Source organism: Artemia franciscana, chromosome 2 (genome assembly GCF_032884065.1).
Source record: "Artemia franciscana chromosome 2, ASM3288406v1, whole genome shotgun sequence".
NCBI lineage: Eukaryota > Metazoa > Arthropoda > Branchiopoda > Anostraca > Artemiidae > Artemia > Artemia franciscana.
Window position 1 is genome coordinate 42,907,593 of NC_088864.1, and position 24,742 is coordinate 42,932,334.

The 24,742-nt window shown below is 36.1% G+C and overlaps 1 protein-coding gene across 2 annotated transcripts in view; it reads right to left on the bottom strand.

Moving 5' to 3' along the window:
* The window catches only part of LOC136042060 (uncharacterized), a 36,760-nt gene extending 15,899 nt beyond the window's left edge, over positions 1–20,861 (bottom strand). For both annotated transcript variants that reach the window (XM_065726940.1, XM_065726931.1), the window contains exons 1-4: positions 20,802–20,861; positions 18,037–18,363; positions 6,157–6,416; positions 1,322–1,405 (exon numbers count right to left, since the gene is read on the bottom strand). In XM_065726940.1, the coding sequence (XP_065583012.1) occupies positions 1,322–1,405; positions 6,157–6,416; positions 18,037–18,363; positions 20,802–20,812 (682 nt within the window). In that variant the 5' untranslated portion in view covers positions 20,813–20,861. The remainder of the gene's footprint in view (positions 1–1,321; positions 1,406–6,156; positions 6,417–18,036; positions 18,364–20,801) is intronic.
* Positions 20,862–24,742: the final 3,881 nt, after the last annotated feature.

The following is a 24,742-nucleotide window of genomic DNA, read 5'->3' on the forward strand; positions in this document are numbered from 1 at the left end:
TACTAATGATTCGACAAGGTAGGTAATGATTGGAATTGGTCTTATTAAATAAAAAAAAACAGTTTTTTCAAGTGAAAGTAAGGAGCAACAGTGAAACTTAAAACGAACAGAAATTATTATGTATAAGAAGGGGTTGTCCCTCCTCAAATCCTCTGGCTTTATGCTAAATTTTTATTACTCTTAAAAGAGCTTCGTAGTTCTAATTAAACGTTTCTGGATTTGTTCTAAAGGAATTGAGACAAAATTAAAACTTTAGCGTAATGTTTGAGGTATTGAGGAGGGACGATCCCCATCATATACGTAATAATTTTTGTTCGTTTTAAATTTTAATGTTGCTCCCTGCTTTCACTTGAAAAAGACTTGTTTTCAAGTTTTCATTTCTGATCTTTTTTTTTTAATAATGCCAGGAAATCTGGCTGCGCCTCCATGGAGAAATACCTCTCCCCACTGAATAATCCTCTAGACAAATAGATTCCAGTGAAAGGTACCCTAGACAATTACCCTTAACTTCTCCACGGGTAGAATAGAGACAGAAAAAAGAAAGCATAGCATCAATGCATCAAATAGAAAGCATCAATGCCCCGCTCTTTATGCTAAAGTTTGACTCTTTCTTTCAATTCTTCTTTTTAAAACAGTAAAAAACTTTAGCGTAAAGAGCGGGGCGTTGATGAGGAAGCAGCCTCTTTCATATACGAAGTAATTTCTGTTCGTTTTAAGTTTTAATGTCGCTCCTTACTTTCATTTCAAAAACTTGTTTTTTTTTATTTAATTGTTATCAAGACTCTGTTTTTTAGAGTTTTGGTTACTATTGAGCCGTGTTGCTCCTTACTTACAGTTTGTTACACGAACTGTATGATTATTAAAGCTGAAAACGGCTTGATGGAGGCCCTTGCCAAAATATCTCCATTTTATTTCCTTGTTTGCATTTAAAATTATGTATGAAATTTGCGTTTTATATGGGACTGGTTAATCGGGCTTCGCTTAATCATCGCCGTGCTTATCATGTCCATAGGAACACTTTCTATGAATATTTCAACTGTTTTGATTAAAATAGCACTGCTTAAATTTAGATCTGAGGTCGCATGATATTGATGGGGTACCTGGGGGCATACAGGACTTTCAATGCTTGGCAGGATATCCTTAGACCAGCTTTGGCCCTTTTAAGGGCACTGAAACTCAGAATTTGCTATTGAATGAGACTTTCCCTAATTTTTACCACCATATATTCTGTCTGATAAGCCCCGGGAGAAAACAAAATTGACTCTTCCCTGTTTGCTAAGCCAACGCTACTATAATTAACATGATAAGAAGTATAACTTACCCATTTCTTGTGACCAAAACTCAAAATGCTCTTGATCTGAGAGCAACTTGCCGATTCGAACTGCTTCTCGTCCACTTCCCTCAACTATAAATAAGATTTGCTGTTAGCTCATTTGAGTTCAATCACTGTTATAAGTAACTCCTATTAATTTAGACAGCAGTATGGCTGTTGGTCAAGAGTGTTTCGACCTGCTAAGCTCCACTCTCTTTTCGATTTTTATGGCACTCGGTATTAGCCGAGTGGGATCGCAAATTCTGTCGGTCGGTCTGTCTGTCGGTCAGACAGACAGACCAAATTTCAAATGAAATTTGGCAGGCGTATCAGGGACCGTACCAGATTAAATTAGAAGTAGTTGTTTTTTTTCGATTTGATCATAAGGGGGGGGGGAATGGGAGATGGTTAATTCGAAAAAATTAGAAAAAATGAAGTATTTTTAACTTACGAACGGTTGATCGGATCTTAATGAAATTTCATATTTAGATTGATATTTTGTCTCAGAGCTCTTATTTTAAATCCCGACTGGATCCGGTGACATTGAGGGAGTTGGGGGGGGGGCCAAAAATCTTGGAAAACGCTTAGAGTGGAGGAATCGGGATGAAACTTGATGGGAAAAATAAGCAAAAGTCCTAGATACGTAATTGACATAACCGGAACGGATCTGCTCTCTTTTGGGGAGGTGGAGGGAAGGTTGATTCTGAAAAATTAGAAAAAATGAGGTATTTTTAACTTAAGAAGGAGTGATCAGATCTTAATGATATTTTATATTTAGAAGGACCTCGTAACTCAGATCTCTAATTCTAAATCCCGACCGGATCCAGTGTCATTGGGGGAGTTGAGGGGGGGAGGAAATCTTGGAAAACGATTAAAGCGGAATGATCAGGATGAAAAATGGTGGGAAGAATAAACACAAGTCCAAGATACATGACTGACATAACCAGACCGAATCCTCTCTGTTTGGTGGAAATGGGGGGGGGGAGTAATTTGGAAAAATTAGAAAAAATCAGGTATTTTTAGCTTACGTACGGGTAATCAGATCTTAATGAAATTTAATATTTAGAAGTATCTTCTGCTTTTGAGCTTTCAGTTTAAATCCCAACCAGATCCAGTGACATTGGGGGGAGTTGTAGGGGGAAACCGGAAATCTTGGCAAACGTCAAAATTGAGGTATGTTTATCTTACGAATGGGTGATCGGATCTTAATGAAACTTGATACATAGAAAGATCTTACGTCTCTATGGCTCTTTTTTCAATTTGAATAGGATCTGGGGACATAGGGAGCTGGAGGGGGAAACAGAAATCTTGGAAACCGGAAATCTTGAAAAACGCTTAGAGTGAAGGGATCGTTATGAAACTTGATGGGAAGAATTAGCACAAGTTCTAGATACGTGATTGACATGGTTGGAACGGATCCGTTCTTTTTGGGGGAGTTGGGGGGATTTTCAGTTCTTTGGCGAGTGCGGTGCTTCTGGACCTCCTAGGACGATGAAAATTGATAGGCGTGTTAGGGACCTGCATAAATTAACTTGATAAAAGTCGTTTTCCTGATTCGAAAATCTGGGGGGCTGGAGGGAGAGGAAACATTAAAAAAATCAGAGGTATTCTTAACCTACGAATGGGTGATCGGATCTTAATGAAATTTGATTTTTAGAAGGATCTCCTGTCAAAGAACTCTTATTTTCAATCCCGACCGTATCTGGAGATATTGGGAGAGTTGGAAGGGGAAGCGAGAAATCTTGGAAAACACTTAGAGTGGAGAGATCGGGATGAAACGTGGTGGGAAGAATAAGCACAAGTCCTAGATACGTGATTGACGTAATCGGACTGAATCCGCTCTCTTTGGGGAAGTTGGAGGGGGGGGGGGGTTAATTTGGAAAAATGAGAAAAATTGAGGTATTTTTAACTTAAGAGCGGGTGACCAGATCCTAAAGAAATGTAATATTAGAACGAACTCGTGTCTCAGAGGTCTTATTTCAATTCCTGACCAGATCTGGTGATTTTGGGGGGAGTCGGAGGGGGAAACCGGAAATCTTGGATAACTCTTAGAGTGGAGAAATCGGGATGAAACTTGGTGGGTAGAATAAGCAAATGTCGTATATACGTGATTGACGTAACCGGACTGGATCCACTCTCTTTGGGGGAATTAGGGGGTCCAGTCCTTTGGTGAGTTTGGTGCTTGTTGACGTGCTAGGACGATGTCAATTGGTAGGCGTGTCAGGGACCGGCACAAATTGACTTGATAAAGTTGTTTTCCCCGATTCGACCATCTGGAGGGGCTGAAGGGAGAAAAACAATTAGAAAAAAATAGGTATTTTTAACTTACGAGTGGGTCATTGGATCTTAATGAATTTTGATATTTAGAAGGACCTCGTGTCTCAGAGCTCCTATTTAAAATCTCAACCGGCATTAAGCCTTTGATTTTCCTTTTAAATCAATCTGTTGATTCTTATAATTTTGCTAGAGCTCATGCCATATTAGCTCTTGGCTCTTCCGACCTCGTCACAAGTGCCATATGAGCTCTTGTTTTTTCAAGAAAATAAAGAGTGACATTTAAACCTAAATTGAACATAAATTTCCCTATTGATGAGAGGGAATACCATTCCCTCGACACCTACTGTTTAAGTTAAAGTTAAAAAATTTTTCTCAATACTTCAAGATTGATGGCTCTATTGTAAGAGAGTTTCATAAGAAGTTAAGCTTTTTTTTTGTCACGATTCTTTAATAAAGAAAGGGTTGATTTGCTTCTCTTTGCCTCAGACAATAGTATTGTGAATTCAAATCACTAGAAGGGAAATCAATAAATAAATTATCTGCAATAGTCAGCCGGATTTATTTCACACTCTAAAAAGTTTGTGAGAAGTATTGTGGAGGCTTGATAGGGTTGACAGAATACCTGATATTTAGAAATCTCATATATTCTTTGAGAAACCTTTTTTCATGAAGCATTGTTGAGCCAATGTCAAGCTTTTGTGTAAAGAACAGCGTTGATGATGGTGATATTGATGAGTTGATGTTGATGAGTGTTTATGTTTGACCTCAGCTTTCTCTCACAGTGCTTCGATGTCTAGAACTAAATTTGTTCATTAAAAACTGTTGTTTTGGCAAAGAAGAGGTGAGATTCTACCCCCTCAAAACCCACTTTACACACTCTCTGTAAATATATTTTTCCAGATGAAGGGATAGTTATGTGGATCACTAATCATGGACAGTTTGAAAATTTGGGTACAGGAATGGTCTTTTCAGAGGCTTTAGGCCCCCTTCCCTCGGAGCAAAATTCTAAAATATTGCACAATTGATATTTTTCTGGATAAAGTTTTTTACTTATAGGCTTATTTTTATGGGCAGCTTATACAGATAGGGAGAAAATATGGGCTCTGAAACAGTAAGGTTATTTAATAATATTTCAATAGTTCTAAGCTGATTGACTGTCTCATAGTTATTGCTTGAGAGCATTTTGGCACAGCATGAGCCAACAATGTTGTCTTGCGAAAAAAATCAGCCTTTTATATGGTATGGTCTCTTTTATACAAAAAAGCACTAGAACTTTAAATCTCCATTGAAATAAACCCTTCTCCGATAATCTACAATCACTGATTCAACGCAATTACCTCTGTGAAAAATTGAACTCATCCATGACCTTCCTTCTCTGAAAAAAAGGAAATTACGAAAATTTATGCAGCAGCTTGATTTTTTGTGTGTTTTGCCTTAATCAACACCGTAGCGGATGGTGGTGACGAGTCTAGGCGTTTCCTTCCCAAAAAACTCACCTCCCCCTATTCCCCCCGCGAAAATATCCCCCCGCAAAAACTCTCCAGATTTTTCCCACCATTTTTTCCGAACGCATGCGATCAAAATATTTGAGATAGTCTTTTTGTTCAAAATGGCCCTAAGGTCAAAGATTTGTGCCTCCGGGTTTGACAACCCCCTTCCAGCCCATGGGGCAAGGATTGTAAGCTATGGAACTCGCCCATTGTTAAGATATAAGGTCGTCTTGGGAAAGGTGGCCGTACAAACCATGGAGGGGGGCAGATGCCTCAAAGGGTGTATTTTAATGCCAAATCATCCTTATTTTCTTTTAGTCTTCAGGTAAACACAGTATTAGTTCTAAGGAAGGTACGGGGGGGGGGTTAGACATTTATATTGTATTCCCGCAGGGAATTTTCCATGGGAGAGAAAATACCAGCTCCCGGTGGTGACAATTTATTGGCGATGTCCATAAGAATATTAGGCACAAATAGTTGCCCCCTGGACATATTAACCACCCATCCGTAGCAGAAGTGGAGATTTTAGAGGAGTAATCCAAACTGGAAGAAAAACCTTCTTTTGCCAATACCAGTTCTGAGTATATAATGCCGCTTGCAGCATGATGGGCGGCATTTTATTAGTGATTCTCCCCTCTCTTTTGAGGGATGAGTGGAGCCTGCCTAAGCTGATGATTTGAAGCTGGTATGTCAGGTTCATGGAATGGGGAAGAATAATGGGAGACACCTTGACACTACAAAGGAAGGCTCTTCTATAAAGGAGAAAGAAAAAAGAGACAGGCAAGCTTTATTTAATATACCATTCCCTGTTCTTTTTTCAATAGTAATGGGGATTACGTCCCTCTTTCGCGGAGTTTCTCTCTTTCCTAAAACTATGCACCGTTTCTCATGCTAGTTACTTTTAATGAGTAAGTTGAAAATTAATAAAATGTATACATTTAAAGTTGGTTTAAATTCGATTCATTTGATGCGTATATGGTAATCAAAATTTCGTTTTTGGATTTACTCCTATTTGCTGATAGTTGGTTACTACAAACTGTTTGATAAATTGAACATTAAATCAAAGTAAAAGTATACCTTCACATTCTTGAAAAGGGTTATGAAATCCAAAGCGACATAATGGACTCAAGGTAAATGTTCGCAAGAAGTTTGTTGAGGTTTCAAAGAATGTTGCTGTTTGGTGTAAAACAGATACAATATATCTTTTCTTCTTCTCTATTAGATGAAGAATAGTCCCTCCAAGAAGAAACCGAGCGTCATTTTGTTCGCCCATTGAGGGCTGAATTTCTGGTATAGTTTGATTTTCCGTTTGTTGGAAAGACTCTGTTGATACAGCCCTGAAAAAAAAAATAGGAAAGAATACATCTCCGGATGAATTAGTCCAACAGTTCGTGGTAACGAACTGTAGTAAGGAGCGACCCGGCTCAATAGTAACCAAAACTCTAAAAAAAGAAATTTTGATACTAATAGATACATAAAAAGAATCGGGTTTTAATTTTGATTTTAAATATATAGGTTTCATTAAGTTTAGTTTTACCCATCAAAAGTTACGAGCCTGAGAAAATTTGCCTTATTTTAGAAAATAGGGAGAAAAACCCCCAAAAAGTCATAGAATCTTAACAAAATTCACACCATCAGATTTAGCGTATCAGAAAACCCTATTGTAGAGGTTTCAAGCTCCTATCTACAAAAATGTGGAATTTTGTATTTTTTCCAGAAGGCAGATCACGGATGCATGTTTATTTGTTTGTTTGTTTTGTTTTGTTTTTCTCCCACGGGTAATCGTATCGACCCATTGGTCCTAGAATGTTGCGAGAGGAGTCATTCTAATTGAAGTTCTATCGTCCTTTTTAAGCGACCAAAAATATTGGAGGGCACCTAGGCCCCCTCCCACGCTAATTATTTTCCCAAAGTCACCGGATAAAAATTCTGAAATAGCCATTTTATTCAGCATAGTCGAAAAACCTTATAATCATTTTTTTGGGATGACTTACTCCCCCGCAGTCCCCGTGGGAGGGGCTTCAAGTTACAAACTTTGACAAGTGCTTACATATAGTATTGGTTATTGGGAAGTGTACAGACTTTTTCAGGGCGATTTTTTGGTTGGGGTAGGGGTGGAGAATAGGGGGATATGCTGGGGGAACTTTCCATGGAGGAATTTGTCATGGGGGAAGAAAATTTCCATGAAGGGAGCGCAAGATTTTCTAGCATTATTAAAAAAAAAAAACAATGAAAAAATAACAAGAAATAACTGAAAGTAAGAAGCAGCATTAAAACTTCAAAAATTATTACGCATATGAGGGATTCACCTCCTCCCAATACGTCGCTCTTTACGCTAAAGTATTTTTAGTAATTTCAACTATTTATTCTACGGTTTTTGGGACTCAGGGGTCATTCTTAAGAAATTGGGGGACAAAATTTAAGCTTTAGTGTAAAGAGCGAGGTACTGATGAGGGGGTGAGCCCCCTCATCAGTACGGTTGCCCTAGACGGTTGGCCTAGACGGCTAACCATCTAGGGCTAAACGGAAAGCAGGTCTTCCTCGTCTGGGATGAGAGGACTTCATGAATAAGGATTTAAAGGAAATGGGAACTTCCTGGGAGGGTGTAAAGAGGGAGGCTTTGAATAGATTGGGACGGAGTAAAAGTGTGCGTAGCTGTGTTGGCCTTAGGTGGCTTGGTGCTGCGGTGAGTTGTTAGTAGTAGTAGAAGTAGTAGTAATAAAAAAGCATGTCAAGCAAGTCCAAGTAAATAAAGAAATGCTAAAAAGTAAATTAACTACGAAAAAAAACAACGGTAGTTTTCTTATGAAAAATAAGATAAGAAATCCTAGCGTTCAGTTCTCAAACAGTTCGTGGTAACAAACTGTAGTAAGGAGCGACCCGGCTCAATAGTAACCGAAACTCTAAAAAATGAAATTTTGATACCAATAGTTCATCAAAAGAATCGCATTTTAATGCTGATTTTAAATATATAAGTTTCATCAAGATCAGTTATACCCATCGAAAGTTACGAGCCTGAGTTAATTTGCCTCATTTTAGAAAATAGGGAGAAACACCCCCCAAAAGTCATACAATCTTAACGAAAATCACACCATCAGATTCAGCGTATCAGAGAAACATAGTGTAGAACCATTCAAGCTCTTATCTACAAAAATGTGGAATTTCGCATTTTTTGCCAGAAGACAGATCACGGACGCGTGTTTATTTGTTTTTTTGATTTGTTTTTTTTCCCAGGGGTGACCGTATCGACCGAGTGGTCCTAGAATGTCGCAAGAGTGCTCATTCTAACGGAAATGAAAAGTTCTAGTGCCCTATTTAAGTGACAAAAAAAATTGGAGGGCCCCCTCCCACGCTCATTTTTTCCCAAAAGTCACCGGATCAAAATTCTGAGATAGCCATTTTATTCACCGTAGTCGAAAAATCTAATAACTATGTCTTTAGGGACGAATTACTCCCCCGCAGTCCCCGTGGGAGGGGCTGCAAGTTACAAACTTTGACCTGTGTTTGCATATAGTAAAGGTTACTGGGAAGTGTACAGACGTTTTCAGGGGGATTTTTTGGTTTAAGGGGGAGAGTTGGGGGGGGGGGGGGTACGTGGGAGGATATATCCACAGAGGAACTTTCGTGGGGGAAGAGAATTTCAATGGAGGGGGCGCAGTATTTTCTAGCATTATTTAAAAAAACAATGAAAAAATAAATATGAAAAGTTTTTTCTACTGAAAGTAAGGAGCAGCATTAAAAAACGAACAAAAATTATTACGCATATGAGGGCCTCCTCCTCTTTATACCTCACTCTTCAAGGTAAAATATTTTTAGTAATTTCAACTATTTATTCTACGTCCTTTGTGATTCAGAGTGTGATTTAAGTTCTAAAGCATAAAGCTTAAAGCTCAAAGTCACTAAAGCTTAAATGGGACATTTAAGCTTTAGTGTAAAGAGCGAGGTATCGACGGGGGTTGAATCCCCTCATATACGCAATAAAAACATACGAATATAGAAGTTCGGTACGTAAGTTAATTTGTAAGTTACGTATAATTTTTACCAATGAAAACGTTTGTAAAAAATTAAAAGTTCTACTTACCTTTTTAAGTAATCAAAAAATTGGAGGGGAACTTGGCAACCTCCTTCACTCCTTTTTTCTCAAACTCTTCCGATAATTGCAATGAATTAATATACAAATTTTGTTTTAATTATTTATGTGCGGAGAGCCAAGATCAAAACATGCATTAATTCAAAAACGTCCAGAAATTAAATAGAAAAAACAAGTTTTTTTAAATGAAAGTAAGGAGCAACATTAAAACTTAAAACGAACAGAAATTACTCCGTATATGAAAGAGGCTTTTCCTCCTCAACGCCCCGCTCTTTACGCTAAAGTTTCTTACTGTTTTAAAAAGTAGAGTTAAGAGAAAGAGTCAAACTTTAGCGTAAAGAGCGGGGCATTGAGGAGGAAAAGCCCCTTTTATATACGGAGTAATTTCTGTTCATGGGAGTAATTCTGTCATGGGAAAAGAAAACTTCCATGAAGGGAGAGCAGGATTTACTAGCATTATTTAAAAAAAAAATTAAAAAATAGATGTGAAAAAGCTTTTTCAGCTGGAAGTAAGGAACAGCAATAAAACTTAAAACAAACAGAAATTATTACCCATATAAGGGGCTCACCTCCTTATGATACCTAGCTCTTTACGCTAAAGTATTTTTAGTAATTTCAACTATTTAGTAATTTCAATTTCAACTGTGATTCAGGGGTCATTCTTAATGAATTGGGATAAAATTTAAGCTTTAGTGTAAAGAGCGAGGTACTGACGATGGGGCGAATCCCCTCATATATGTAATAAAAACATGAGAATACAAAAGTTCTTTACGTAAGCTAATTTATAAGTTACGTAAATCTTTTACCAATAAAAAGAAAAATTAAAAGTTCTAGTTGCCTTTTTAATTAACCAAAAAATCGGAGGGCAACTAGGCTTCGCCCCCACTCTTTTTTTCTCAAAATCATTCGATCAAAATTATGAGAAAGCCATTTAGCCCCCCCCCCCAAAAAAAAAAATATGCAAATTTCTTTTTGATTATTCCTCTGCGGAGAGCCAAAATCAAAACATGCATTGATTCAAAAACGTTCAGAAATTAAATAAAAAAAGGGGTTTTTTTAACTGAAAGTAAGGAGCGACATTAAAACTTAAAACGCACAGAAATTACTTCGTATATGAAAGAGGCTGCTTCCTCATCAACGCCCCGCTCTTTACGCTAATGTTTTTTACTGTTTTAAAAAGAAAAATTGAGAGAAAGAGTCAAACTTTAGCGTAAAGAGCGGGGCGTTGATGAGGAAGCAGCCTCTTTCATATACGAAGTAATTTCTGTGCGTTTTAAGTTTTAATGTTGCTCCTTACTTTCATTTAAAAAAACTTGTTTTTTTCTATTTAATATTAAGTAAAGCTGAAGTGTTGGACGAACTTTATCGAACTGTATTCATATTTTTTAACTAGTGTTTTTAGAATCAGTGATTTTAAAGAGTAAAGTATTTTCAAAGTAGTTCATTCAAAATTATACATTAAAACTAATATTTTGAAAATCAAATAACAATTTCTTGTGCTAGGCACTATTGAGAAAGGTCGTAAATGCTGAAAGTTGTTGAGTAAAAATAATTTTGGACACCTGAAACCAAACTATTTGACGGCATTACACTTTTAACCAAAAAATTAAAGCTTTATGTCAGTTCATTCACTCAAAAAAAAGTACAAAAAAAAGAATACAAAATAACTTAGATGATCTCTGAGAAATACAAAATTAAATGTTTCTTATTATACTGGCTTCAGATATCGGCTTACTCAGGCATGCTAAATTTGACGGTGCATTTTTTTTCTATCGAAATTGCCCCCTTTTTAAATCGTTTGCCTTCTTTTTATGGCACTTGGTATTAACCAAGTGACATATAGCGATCGCAAATTCTGTCGGTCTGTCTATCTGTCGGTTTGTCCCGGTTTTGCTACTTTAGGCACTTCCAGGTAAGCTAAGACGATGAAATTTGGCAGGCGTATCAGGGACAGGACCAGATTAAATTAAAAATTGGAAATTTTCCCGATTCGGCCATCTGGGGGGAGTGGGGGAGGGGCGGTTAATTCGGAAAAATAGAAAAAAATGAAGTATTTTTAACTTACGAACGGGTGATGGGATCTTAATGAAATTTGATGTTTGGAAGGATATCGTGTCTCAGAGCTCTTATTTTAAGTCCTGACCAGATCCAGTGACATTGGGGGAGTTGGAGGGTGGGAACCTAAAATCTTGGAAAACGCTTAGAGTTGAGTGATCAGGATGAAACTTGATGGGAAAATAATCAGAAGTCCTAGATACGTGATTGACATAACCGGAACGGATCTGCTCTGTTTGGGGGAGTTAGGGGGGGGGGGTTAATTCTAAAAAAGTAGAAAAATGAGGTATTTTTAACTTACGAAGGAGTGATCGGATCTTTATGAAATTTAATATTTAGAAGGAACTCGTGTTTCAGATCTCTTACTTTAGATGCCAACTGGATCCAGAGTCATTAAGAGGGGGAGTTGGGGGGCGGGGGTGAGGGATTAATTCGAAAAAATTAGAAAAAATGAGTTATTTGTAACTTACACCAGATTTTTTGTAATCCCGACCAGATCCAGTGACATTGGGGGGAGTTGGAGGGGGAAACCGGAATTCTTGGAAGACGTGAAAATTGAGGTATCTTTATCTTACGAATGGGTGATCGGATCTTAACTAAAATTGATATATAGAAGGACCTTATGTCTCAGATGTTCAATTTTCAATTCGAATTGGATCCGGGGACATAGGGAGTTGGAGGGGGGAAACAGAAATGCTGGAAAACGCTTAGAGTGGAGAAATCGGGATGAAACTTGATGGGAAGAATAAGCACAAGTTATAGATACGTGATTGACATAATTAGAACGGATCTGTTCACTTTGGAGGAACTGGGGGGTGTTGATTTGTGAAAAATAAAAAAATGAGGAATTTTTACTTAAGAATGGGTGATCGGATCTTAACGATATTTGATATTTAGAAGGAACTCATGTCTCAGAGCTCTTATAATTCAAAACCCGATTAGATTTTTTGATACTGGGGGGAGTTGGAGGGGAAAACCCAAAATCTTGGAAAACGCTTAGAGTAGAGAAATCGGGATGAAACTTGGTGGGTAGAATAAGCAAATGTCGTAGATACGTGATTGATGTAACCGTACTGGATCCACTCTAAATGGGGGAGTTAGGGGGTGGGGCTCAGTGCTTCTGGACGTGCTAGGACGGTGGAAATCGGTAGGCGTGTCCGGGAGCTGCACAAATTGACTTGATAAAGTCGTTTTCTCCTATTAGACCATCTGGGGGGCTGCATGGAGAGGAAAAATTGAAAAAATGAGGTATTTATAACTTACGAGTGGGTGATCAGATCTTAATGAATTTGATATTTAGAAGGACACCATGACTCAGAGCTCTTATTTTAAATCCCGACCGGTATTAAGCCTCCGATTTTCCTTTTAAATCAATCTATTGATTCTTAGAATTTTACTAGAGCTCATACCATATGAGCTCATAGCTCTTGTTTATCTGTAATTTTGCAAAGTTTCTCATTTACTAATGGATTTGGACGTTCAACTTCAAAATCAAAACCACTACACATTTTGAATCACCATGAAAAGATGATTCTTTGGTTTAACATTAAATAAAAAAAAACAAGTTTTTTTTTAACGGAAAGTAAGGAGCGACATTAAAACTTAAAACGAACAGAAATTACTTCGTATATGAAAGGGCTGCTTCCTCATCAACGCCCCGCTTTGTACGCTAAAGTTTGACTCTTTCTCTTAACTCTACTTTTTAAAACAGTAAAAAAATTTAGCGTAAAGAGCGGGGCGTTGATGAGGAAGAAGCCCCTTTCATATACGAAGTAATTTCTGTTCGTTTTAAGTTTTAAAGTCGCTCCTTACTTTCCGTTAAAAAAAAATTTTGTTTAATTTTTGAACGTCTTTGAATCAATGCATATTTTGATTTTGGCTCTCCGCAGATGAATAACTGAAACGAAATTTGCATTTTTGGCTAAATGGCTTTCTCATAGTTTTGATTGAATGATTTTGAGAAAAAAGGAGCGGGGAAGGAGGCCTAGTTGCCCTCCGATTTTTTGGTTACTTAAAAAGGCAACTAGAATTTTTAATTTTTTACAAATATTTTTATTTGTAAAAGATATACGTAACTTACAAATTAGCTTACGTAACGAACTTCTGTATTCTCATGTTTTATTACGTATGTGAGGGGGTTCACCCCCTCGTCAGAACCTCGCTCTTTACACTAAAGCTTAAATTTTGTCCCAGTTTCTTAAGAATGACCCCTGAATCACAAAAGCCGTAGAATAAATAGTTGAAATGACTAAAAATACTTTAGCGTAAAGAACAAGGTATTAGGAGGAGGTGAGCCCCTCATATGCGTAATAATTTCTGTTCGTTTTAATTTTTAATGCTGCTCCTTACTTTCAGTTGAAAAAAACTTTTTCATATTTATTTTTTCATTGCTTTTTTTTTAAATAAACTAGAAAATCCTGCGCTTAGTTATAAGGGTTTTTGACTACGCTGAATAAAATGGCTATCTCAGAATTTTGATCCGGTGACTTCGGGAAAATAATAAGCGTGGGAGGGGGCCTAGGTGCCCTCCAATTTTCTTGGTTACTTAAAAAGGGCATAAAACTTTTCATTTCCGTTAGAATGAGCCCTCTCACATGATTCTAGGACCCCTTGGTCGATACGATCACCCCTGGAAGAAAAAAAAAAATAAAATAAAAATAAACACGCATCCGTGATCTGCCTTCTGGCAAAAAATACAAAATTCCACATTTTTGTAGAGAGGAGCACGAAACTTCTGCTATAGAGTTCTCTTATACGCTGAATCTGATGGTGTGATTTTCGTTAAGAATCTATGACTTATAGGGGTTGTTTCCCCCTATTTTCTAAAATAAGGCACATTTTCTCAGGCTCGTAACTTTTGATGGGTAAGACTAGACTTGAAGAAACTTATATATTTAAAATCAGTATTAAAATGTGATTCTTTTGATGTAGCTATTGGTATCAAAATTCAATTTTTTAGAGGATACTATTGAGCCGGGTTGCTCCTTTACTACAGTTCATTACCACGAACTGTTTGATTATAGATATTTAGGTCCTTATGCTTTTGTTATTGATAACGATCGCTATTTAATTACTGTTTATTACTGTGGAGAACTTGATTTTTTTTTTTTTTACTCCAACTAAATCATATAGAAAAAATGTGTATGGAAAACTGGGAAGGGGTAACTCAGTGACAAATTAGAACTATACAGATCTTGTTAAGGGTCGAAACCTATTGGCAGGAAGACAAATATTGGCCAGCACACTTTTTTCCCATGGTTTTTCCCTACTCTGCTCTTTCTTTTGATTTCCTAATCATTACTTTATAGTCCCCTATCACCAGGGGGGCCAAGGCCGCCTACCCTCTAGTCTCATATAACCTTGTTTGAGTCTCTAAATATTTCATCCAAGTGATCCATTAGGTTACTGGAGATCCCATAATTTACAGGATGTCCAAAGCGTTCTTCAACAGTATTATTGGCGTTTAAAAAGTAGATTTGCCTGTATAAAGATGGTTAAAAATCACTTTCAGGGGATGCCGCTAAATTGATTGTGTGATAAATTTTTCCAGCTAATTTGAAGCTGAAAACACTACGGCTGGTCATGGTTCGATCATTGCTTACTTTGAATGAAGCTTAAGCGAAACATGAGTTCAACTATCATATTTTGTCAAGGAACCAATTCATTTAGAAATTGTGGAGGTGGGGATGTAATTCAATCAAGCTGGCAGCAGCCTGTTTTTGAATCAAATTTGTTGGCTCCTCTTCCCTCGGGAAAATGGAGGATTCAAAGGGAATTCATACAGCCGTGAAGGGTTCCAGTAACTTATAATTGACACTTACGTAGCTTACTGCATCTTTGTAGGTTTATACTGGGTTTTGTGCCATAATTTGTTGGCGTCTTTAATTGTGATGGCGCTGTTTTTCTTAGTATTGCTTTCTTCTTCACTGTCGTTTTTGACTCTTCGTATCCTTACTGTTGCTTGTCTTCTAATAGCACAATTCTTTGTCCCTCACTTTCATTTTTGACAAGTTCTGATATTCACTTTTTTGTGCGCCTTCTAGCTGCACACTTCTTTGTTCTTCACTTTTATTTTGACAAGTTCCTATTCTTGATGTTTTCTGTATTTTTTGCTGCCGCTTATCTTCTAATGGGCCATCTCTTTGTTCTTTATTTTCATTTCTCGCTACTTCAAATATTTTTCAATGCCTTTTGGCTTAGCTGCTTGGGTCACATTTGATAGTCTAGGACACTTGGTTATTCATTTTTAACCGTTGTAAATTTGAATTTCTCAGGTCGTCCTCTTGATCTTGTCTTACTTGTTGGTTCAGTTTGTTCATTTAGGCATGGCTAATTTACTTTTTCTTCTTCTAGGTATTATTAAACTGCTGAAAATGGCTTTTGTAAGTAGAGTCCTTGCACTTGGTATTTTATGCTTAGTCATGTCTTGTGTAATTTTGTATGCGTCATAAACACAAAAAATAATACGATTTCTCCTGAGGCACAAATGATATTTTTATGCTCTTGAATCGTGCTCATAGATATGACGTTACTCATATGATTTTTTGTCAAAAATTAAGACTCTTAACCAATTTTCTCAAACTCAAGACCTATCTAGATCTCTTTTGGATGCCAGAAAATCCCAGGATGCCAATATCCCCCCCCAAAAAATTATTGAGCCGTTTTCGAAAAAAAGCTTATACAAACACACAAAAATAAATAGATTTATAAGTATTACTTGTTTATATATATATATATATATATATATATATATATATATATATATATATATATATATATATATATATATATATATATATATATATAACTTAAAGGTAATGTAAACTATTCCATATATGATAGGGCCAATCCCTCAGTCCTCCCCTCTTTACGTGAAAATTTGACTTTTGTCCAAAGTCGTCCTGCAGTTGTTTTTCGAGGAGAATTGCTCAAAAACAAGGGCCATTAAATTGGAATAAGAATAATATTAAACCACTAATGAACCTTTGTTCAAAGAGTGGGGGGGGCTAAGGAGAAGCTAGGAATAAATTGGAATAAGAATAATCTTAAACTACTAAAGAACCTTTGTTCAAAGAGTAGAGGGGGGCTAAGGAGAAGCTAGCCCCCCTCATAAGCGGAACTATTTATTCAGTTTATTTTTTTAATATCGCTCCTTACTTTCATTTGAAAAAGCTAGTTTATTTTATTTACTTTCTTATTGTTTTTTGAACTACGTCGAGGTCTATTCAAGATATAATGGGGGCTACCAGCCCCGTAGACCCCCACTGCAGGCACTGAAATTGTATATGTCAATACTTGTAAATTGATTGGTTGTGTCCTAGATTCGTAACTTAAAAATGTGCCTGAGTATTTACACGAAATTTTTTAGCACTTAATCTGTTTTATGCGGTAACAAGTAACTACATCGAATGCATTTGAAAAAAAAAAATAGCAGAATATTAGCTAGTTTGAATTTGAAACCGGATGCAATTTGCGAATGAAGGAGTATAGTTCTGAAATTGTATCCAATATTTTTATAAACAGACCGAAATTTCTCAGTCTCATAAATTTTTATTGTGTTAGTTTGGAATTGACGAATTTCATATCATCAGAATCAACCAATTCATGGTAATGAACTTTGAGTTAGGAAGAACTTGGCCCAATAGTAACAAAACTCTAAAAAACAAAATTGGTAATAATAAACACATTTTTTTTTTTTTTTTTACAATTCTTGATATATGACATTCATTAAATTCAATCCGCCAATAGCTTTGAGCTTGAGAAGATTTGTCTGATTTTTTAGAAAGCGGGAAACACCCAGAAAGCCAAGGGATCAAAATGAAAATCATGCCTTAAACTTCACCATATCATAGAACCCTACTGTACATATTTTAAACTCCGATTGACAAAAATGTGGTATTTTGTATTTTTCCCATAAGAAAGATCACTGGTGCGTGTTTTTTGTTGAAGTTTTTTTTTTTTTTTCAATCGTATAGAACAAATGATCCTAGAAGATTGGTAGATCACTCATTCAAACGGGAATTAAAGGTTTAAGTGCCCTTTTTGAGTGACCAGAGAGGGCGAAGGGCAACTAACCCTGATCCTTTTTCCCAAAGAAATCTGAGCAAAAATTTGAGGTAGCCATTTTTTTCAGTGTATCTAAAAGGTCCAATAACAATGCCTCTAAAGATCACAAGAGCCATCGCAGTCCTTAGAAAAAGGGCTGTAAATAAGGAATTTACCTATTGTTTACGTATAGTATTTATTATTGAGAAACTTGCAACTTTTTGCTGGGAGGGAAGGGGTGGGAATTTTCCGTGAAAGAGACTCTCCGAGGATGAATCCTCACTAAGGGGAAGGGGGATTTCCTGGCCTTATTTAAAAACGGCCACAAATTAAATTAGAAAACAAGTTTTTTCAACAGAAAGAAAGCAGCATCCTTTAAACTTGAAATGGACCGAAATAATTCTGTATACCTCTTTCTCAATCCCCCACTCTTTACGATAAAGTTTGATTTTTTTCTGTCTTAATGCTTTGAGAACGACTGGTGAAATCTAACTTTTATGGAGGTTGGTATGGAACAAGAACCTTTTTCATAGTACTAGGAAACTTTTACGTAACAATCGAAATGTTAATGGGTGGGGGGGGCAACCTCCTCATATACAGAATAATTTCTGGTAGTTTCAAATTTTAATGTTGCTCCTCACTATCATTTTTTTAAAATTAAAAATAGGTGAAAATGTTCACAGTTCAATAATATTGGAAAGAAAAAAAATTCATTAGAGTTGTAGGGCTTTAATATAATTGTTTCCTATTCCTAACATTTTGCTTACCTGAAATTTTTAGTCTCGATCGACTCCGAATTCAATGGAATATAAAAACTGGATAATTCCTTGATCCAGCTAAGGTGACGACCCTCACGAAATTCGCAGTCTGGGAGTCCATGTGCAGGCAAGATGCATTTTGGGATTACTGTAACTGTTTTCGTGACTACACTTACTTTACTGACTGTGAAAAGCGGGTTTCTGTGACTAAAATGAAATCTGGGCATCTTATCAGATACTTTTCTTGTAGCTCGTCTAAAGAACTTCGACTGAATCAAGCTGAGAAATGACTCTTGATTTGAAATAGCGAACAATGTAATTATAACGTATATAAGCCTGGAAAATAGAAGTACTTTCTGAATAATTCAACCTGAAAATTCAAAAGTCCTCGAGCACAGTTTTAGCAAAAAGCCAAAAAATTGGGCTGGAACATTGAGAGGAGCACAAGCCTAATGTCCTCTTTTAGGGCATTGATTTCAAACATCTTTGTATTCAAACTATCAATTACGATATTCTTTTCAAATAGGCTTATTTCACAATTTGAGGCCTTTACCCAGGGAGCTATACAAATCGTGTCACCTCCCGTGGTAGTTTTTCTGATTTTCCAATCGTTCTTGTTAAAACAGCAATTTTGGGAATTTTTATTTTATGCCACGTGGGATTCCGAGCATAAGGGTATCTGAGCATACCCAGTTGCAAGAAGGGCAATGAGGCCATTAAGGTAATTAAATGCCTTTTTTTTTAAATGCAGTTTTTTACTGTTTTAAAAAGTAGAGTTAAGAGAAAGAGTCAAACTTTAGCGTAAAGAGCGGGGCTTTGAGGAGGAAAAGCCCCTTTCATATACGGAGTAATTTCTGTTCATTTTAAGTTTTAATGTCACTCCTTACTTTCATTTTAAAAAACTTGTTTTTTTTATTATTAAAACAAAGCACAATTCAGCATTCCAAGTCAAAAGAAACAAATGAATGTTGCTTTTCCTTTTTTAAGAATACCATACTTGTTTTGTATAAATATATCCTATTAACTATAATAGCTGAATTCAAAAAAAAACCTCAAACGATATTACCTAATCTTTTCTGTAAGTAAAAGGTTTATCTTTAAAGTGCTAAAAAAAAAGGAAAGATAACTTAAGCCTATTAAAAAATCTGCTTAATCCCGACTGCATCAGGCATTCACATTTGTAGTTACACAATTTTTACGAAATAATAACTAAAATTCAATTTTTTTCAACAATGGGCATAGCTATTGTTAATCCAGCAAATCCAGTCCTATAGCTGAGTAAAGCTGCTCACAAAAAAAAAAATTGAATCAAAATTGTTTAAAAAAAAATTTAAAATGCCGACAAACAATTGTGATAAAATTAGATTTTATGCTAATTCGGCCCATCTGGCTCGTGACATACATTTAAAAAAATAGATATCTTTCTCTAATTAGTAAGCTATAAATTGATGTTAATGTAAGAATATGACCTTCCGAAGCGCTCCATGGGTCTTTGGAACAAGTTCAATTTTTGAGCCGTGTCACGTTTGACAAAAATACTTGCCCTGGATCTGGCATAAAAAAAAATGTTGAGCTATTGTTTATTATTTATTTTTGATCTGCATTATACAATATAGTCTAATAGGTGGGGTAACATATAAAAAATAGACGAAAAACAAACAAACAAAGCAAAAAGCGGAAAAAAGTCACTCACAATTGGAAAACCCTTTAATAAGATGTTGTGGAGAAACATGGGTACAAGCTGCATTTGAAAGTTTTCTTTGTAGTACTTCCAGTCTTGCTTTAACCTCAGGAACAAGAAACTTTCTAAAAAGAACCAGTTTTTCGTCCAAGGTGGAAGAAACAACAAAAACTTCAAAAATTTATTCAAGAGGGGCAAATTCGAGAATCAAACAGAATACAATGATAACAGAAAGATGAGTAGAGCTTAGGAAACACACATCTGTTAAATTTTCCCCTGTTGACAACAATCTTAGCGTGTTCTAAATGGATTTCATTCTTTATCTCTGAGACAGCGCGGTTGTAAAGGCTTAGAAGGCTTTTAGCAACAGTAATACCGAATATGTGGAGACAATCTGCGAGAGGGATAGCAATGCCATTACACCGAAGGGAAATATAGAAGTTTTGTTGAGAAAATAAAATTCATATTCATCAATGTTAAAAGAACGGCCTATATCTGAGAAAGGAGAAACAGCAAGAGAAATCATATTAGACAAAACAGTTTTCAGACGGCCTATAAGAAGCACGTCATCAGCACAAGCAAAGTATAAAACAGGCGCATGAAAAAATCATAATATACTTAAATTTCAGTGGATGAGGTAGAATGCTAGGTCCAAAAGATCCCCCCCCAAGTTTTGGAATAGATGAAAAGTTTAAAATATAATTTAAGCTATAAAACTCGCAAAATTTATCAACTCTTAGTATTATTTGGCATAAGGTACCAAGATAAAGGCTTCATTTCTATTCATTGGCAGCAATTTCTTTTACTTTATAAACGATGCGTGTGGTGCAACAGGTTTACTTTTCTCTGGAACAGCATCTTACAGCTAAAAGAAGCCCCTCCCCTTTCATCGGAAATCCCAAACTATTTCTCAAAAACGATTTATAGAAACAGCAACGACTTAAAACCTTAAAAAAAGAGAAAAAAAAATCATAGACTAATTCTTAAATCTAAATATCACCAGAGATTAAGTATTCATTAAATTCCGTTTGATCAATTTACCTAACATAAGATGATATCATGGAAAAAAAAACATTAGTTGTTGGTTGCATACCTTGTATCCATTATTGCATTATTCCTTATTGTTAGTTTACTAAAGATAAACTAAATGAAATATACTCTCTACAAATATATTTGTAAAGTCAAAGTTTGAGTTTGCTTGCGAATTGGGTTACTTGATGCCCAGAGGTCATTCTTTTGCCACTGTTATTTCATCGCAAGAGACAATTTCGGCGCTGTAACATGGGAGGTACTTTCATCTTTATTACCCTTCCCTAGCTTGTAACATTTTCGTATGTGAAAGACTGGTCCTTTTGCATAACATTTAGCAAAAAAAAAAGAACAGGTTTATGAAATGAAAATAAACTATGGAATTAAAACTTAATACGAACGGAAATAATCCCATATACCGAGGAGGCTACCAAGCACCCCCAGCCCCTCATCCAGTCTTTAATCAAATGATTATCATTGGATCATACTTTAACTTATCGATTTAACATAATATACAAGGCATCAACTTTTAACAAAGTTAGACAGAGAGATGTAACTCGATCTGTCTCCCTTATTAAAAAAAAAGGGACAAAGTAAATTAAATGGAGGTAGGGTTGGGAATCAGAAAATAATTTTAAGCATAAAAAGCTCATTTGTTAAAAAAAATGAGGATTTGAAAGGAGAGGTAGCCCCTCTCGTTCATAGGATAATTTGTATTCGTTTTAAGTTTAAATTCTAATCTTTATTTTTGCTAATAAAATAAGAAAAGCTCATTGTCAAATGATAGAAAAGTCTAAAATTAAAATACTAAGTTTCAGGGGTGTTGGAAACCCCTCACTCCCTGCTCTCTGCTTAAAAGCTTAATTTCGGCATAACAATTCTTCAAAATAAAAAAAATCACTCAGAAGAAGGTACCCCCTCCCCCTTTTAATGGGGTGGACAGGAAAATGGTCAAAAAAGTTGTTTTCAGATGGTAGTGTCTATATTTTCAAGGATAGGAGGAGGGGGTATTGGAAAAATATTTCTCAGAGAAATAGTCCCACTTTTTCTAGGACAGTCATGTAGACAAGTCTTAATGGGTGCCTCTGAACTTACAGATATTACATTTTTGGAATCAATCAAGATGGTGGCCGGTTCTTACCTGGAGTGGGTCTTTGGTACGCCGGCCGCTGCTATATGGGATGTAAAATCAATAAAAAAGTAAAAAAAAAGTAAAAGAAAAAACTTTTTAATAAAAAAGTTTCGGTTCCGAATGACAATTTTTTCAGTCAGGGTCTAAGGGGTGGGGTATCCTTGCGTAGGGCAGCCTCGGATACTTTATAGCACAGATAAGTGTTTTATTCTGATGTTTTCTCTTATGTTTATTTTGAATGTTTTATTCTCATGGCAGTAATTGCCATAAGGTATAAGGGGGCTACCGGATGGATATTGGCCATTTCGGATCTTAATTATACAACAGATTATGATTAAAAGCCCATCATGAATCTGATTCTAACAAGGTTCAACATGCCAACAGTTATGGTGACCAGTTAATACCAAAATGGTTGGTAGTCTAAAGACTTATTGTTCCCGTTGAACAGCTTCAAGATATTTGCCGGTTCTTACTCGGAGTGGGTCTTTGGCGTGCGGGCTGGTGCTATCTCAGATCTAATATCTGGGTAGCACTTTGCTAATTTCAGACCCAAAGCCATTAGCCGCATGGAGAGCAGCCAGCTATCTCCGGTTCCCTATAAAAAGTTTCAGCTCTGACAACTTTTTCAGTTGGGATCTAAGGGGTGGGGTATCCTTCGGTAGGACAGCCTTGATACTTCATAGCACACATAAATGTTTTATTCTGGTGTCTCTGCATTTTTAATTCTTGACTGGAAACTAGTAGAGGTAGTAAATCAACTAAGATATGTCCTCAGTTCTCTTCCATCTATATAATACAATTATTATTTTCAAGCATAACTGCTTTAGCTAGTTGGAGACCCAACGAATTGTGCTATTATTTTACTTACATTACTTAAGTGATTTTCCTGAGAATAAGCAAGTTTAGATTCCTTTAAATTTCTTTGGCTCCCAAATTAGCAAGGAGCTGCCCTGATCCAGTCATTTGTTTCCCAAATTTGGTTTTTATAGTTTTGATTATTATTGCTTTGGGTAGGACTTTATTTGGTCTTTATTGGCTGCTTCTACTGGTTGGTCCTGCAGTTTCATCTGAAACTTATATATTTAAAATCAGCATAAAAACCAATTCTTTTGATTTATCTATTAGTGTCAAAATTTCGTTTTTTCAGAGTTTCGTTTACTATTGAGCCGGGTCGCTCCTTACTGCAGTTCGTCATCATGAACTGTTTGAAAATGGATTATGATTAAAATCCCTTCCTTGAATCTGGTTCAAAAAAGGTACAACATGCCAACAGTTAGGCTGACCAATTGGAACCTGAAGGGCTGGTAGTTCAAAGACTTTTGAAGGCCTAGTTGCCCTTCAATTTCTCGGTTACATAAAAAGGCAACTATAACTTTTAATTGTTAACGAACGTTTTTATTAGTAAAAAATATACGTAACTTAAGAATTAACTTACGTAACCAACTTTATATTCTTATATTTTTATTATGTATATGAGGGGGTTTGTAAAATCGTTAATACTTCGCTCTTTACACTAAATCGTAAGTTTTGTCCCAATTCTTTAAGAATGACCCCTGAATCAGAAAGTCCGTAGAGTAAATAGTTGAAATTACTAAAAATACTTTAGCTTAAAGAGCGAGATATTTATCTCCTCCTAAACACCTCGCTCTTTATGCTAAAGTATTTTTAGAACCCCTCATATGCGTAATAATCTCTGTTCGTTTTAAGTTTCAATGCTACTCCTTACTTTCAATTGAAAAAACTTTTTCATTTTTATTTTTTATTGTTTTTTATAGTAATTTTAGAAAATCCTGCGCCCTTTTCATTGAATTACTCTTCCCCCATGACATATTTCTCCAAGGAAAGATCCTCCCACATAGCCCCCACCCCCAAAACTAAAAAAATCCCCCTGAAAACGTCTGTACACTTCCCAATAACCATTATTATATGTAAACACTGGTCAAAGTTTGTAACTTGCAGCCCCTCCCCCAGGGACTGTAGGGGAATAAATCATTCCCAAAGACATAGTTATTATGGTTTTTGACTATGCGGAACAAAATGGCTATCTCAAAATTTTGATCCGTTGACTTTGGAGAAAAAATGAGCATGGGAGGGGGCCTAGGTGCCCTCCAATTTTTTATTCACTTAAAAAGGGCACTAGAACTTTTCATTTCTGTTAGAATGAGCCCTCTTGCAACATTCTAGGACCACTTGGTCGATAAGATGGCCCCTGGGAAAAAAAAAACAAACAAACACGCACCCGTGATTTGTCTTCTGGCAAAAACTACGAACTTCCACATTTTTTGCATATAGGCGCTCGAAACTTCTACAATAAGGTTTTCTGATACGGTGAATCTGGTGGTGTAATTTTCGTTAAGATTCTATGACTTTTAGGGGGTGTTTCCCCCCTATTTTCCAAAATAAGGCAAATTTTCTGAGGCTCGTAACTTTTGATGACAAAGACTAAATTTGATGAAACTTACATATTTAAAATCTGCATAAAAATCCAATTCTTTTGATGTATACTTTAACATCAAAATTCCGTTTTTTAGAGTTTCCTTTACTATTGAGCCGGGTCGCTCCTTACTACAGTTCTTTACCACGAACTGCTTGATAAGCATTTTGGAAATGCTTATTAATCTCGTATTTTTCACCCAATCTATCTTGTAGTGTCCAACTTGAAAAAAAATTGTTTACATCTGGTGTATATTGAGTTTTGTCACTTGTGACGAATTGGGAAAAGAATAAGTGACCCAAAATAAGCCTTTCAAAAGCTTATTTATAAAAGAAGCTTGCCTTTAAACAATATAAATAGTATATATTTTTTTTCTCAAATTTTTTATATTGCTTTTTTTTAATCCTCCATATCTTTCTTTCTCTTTTATCTCATGATT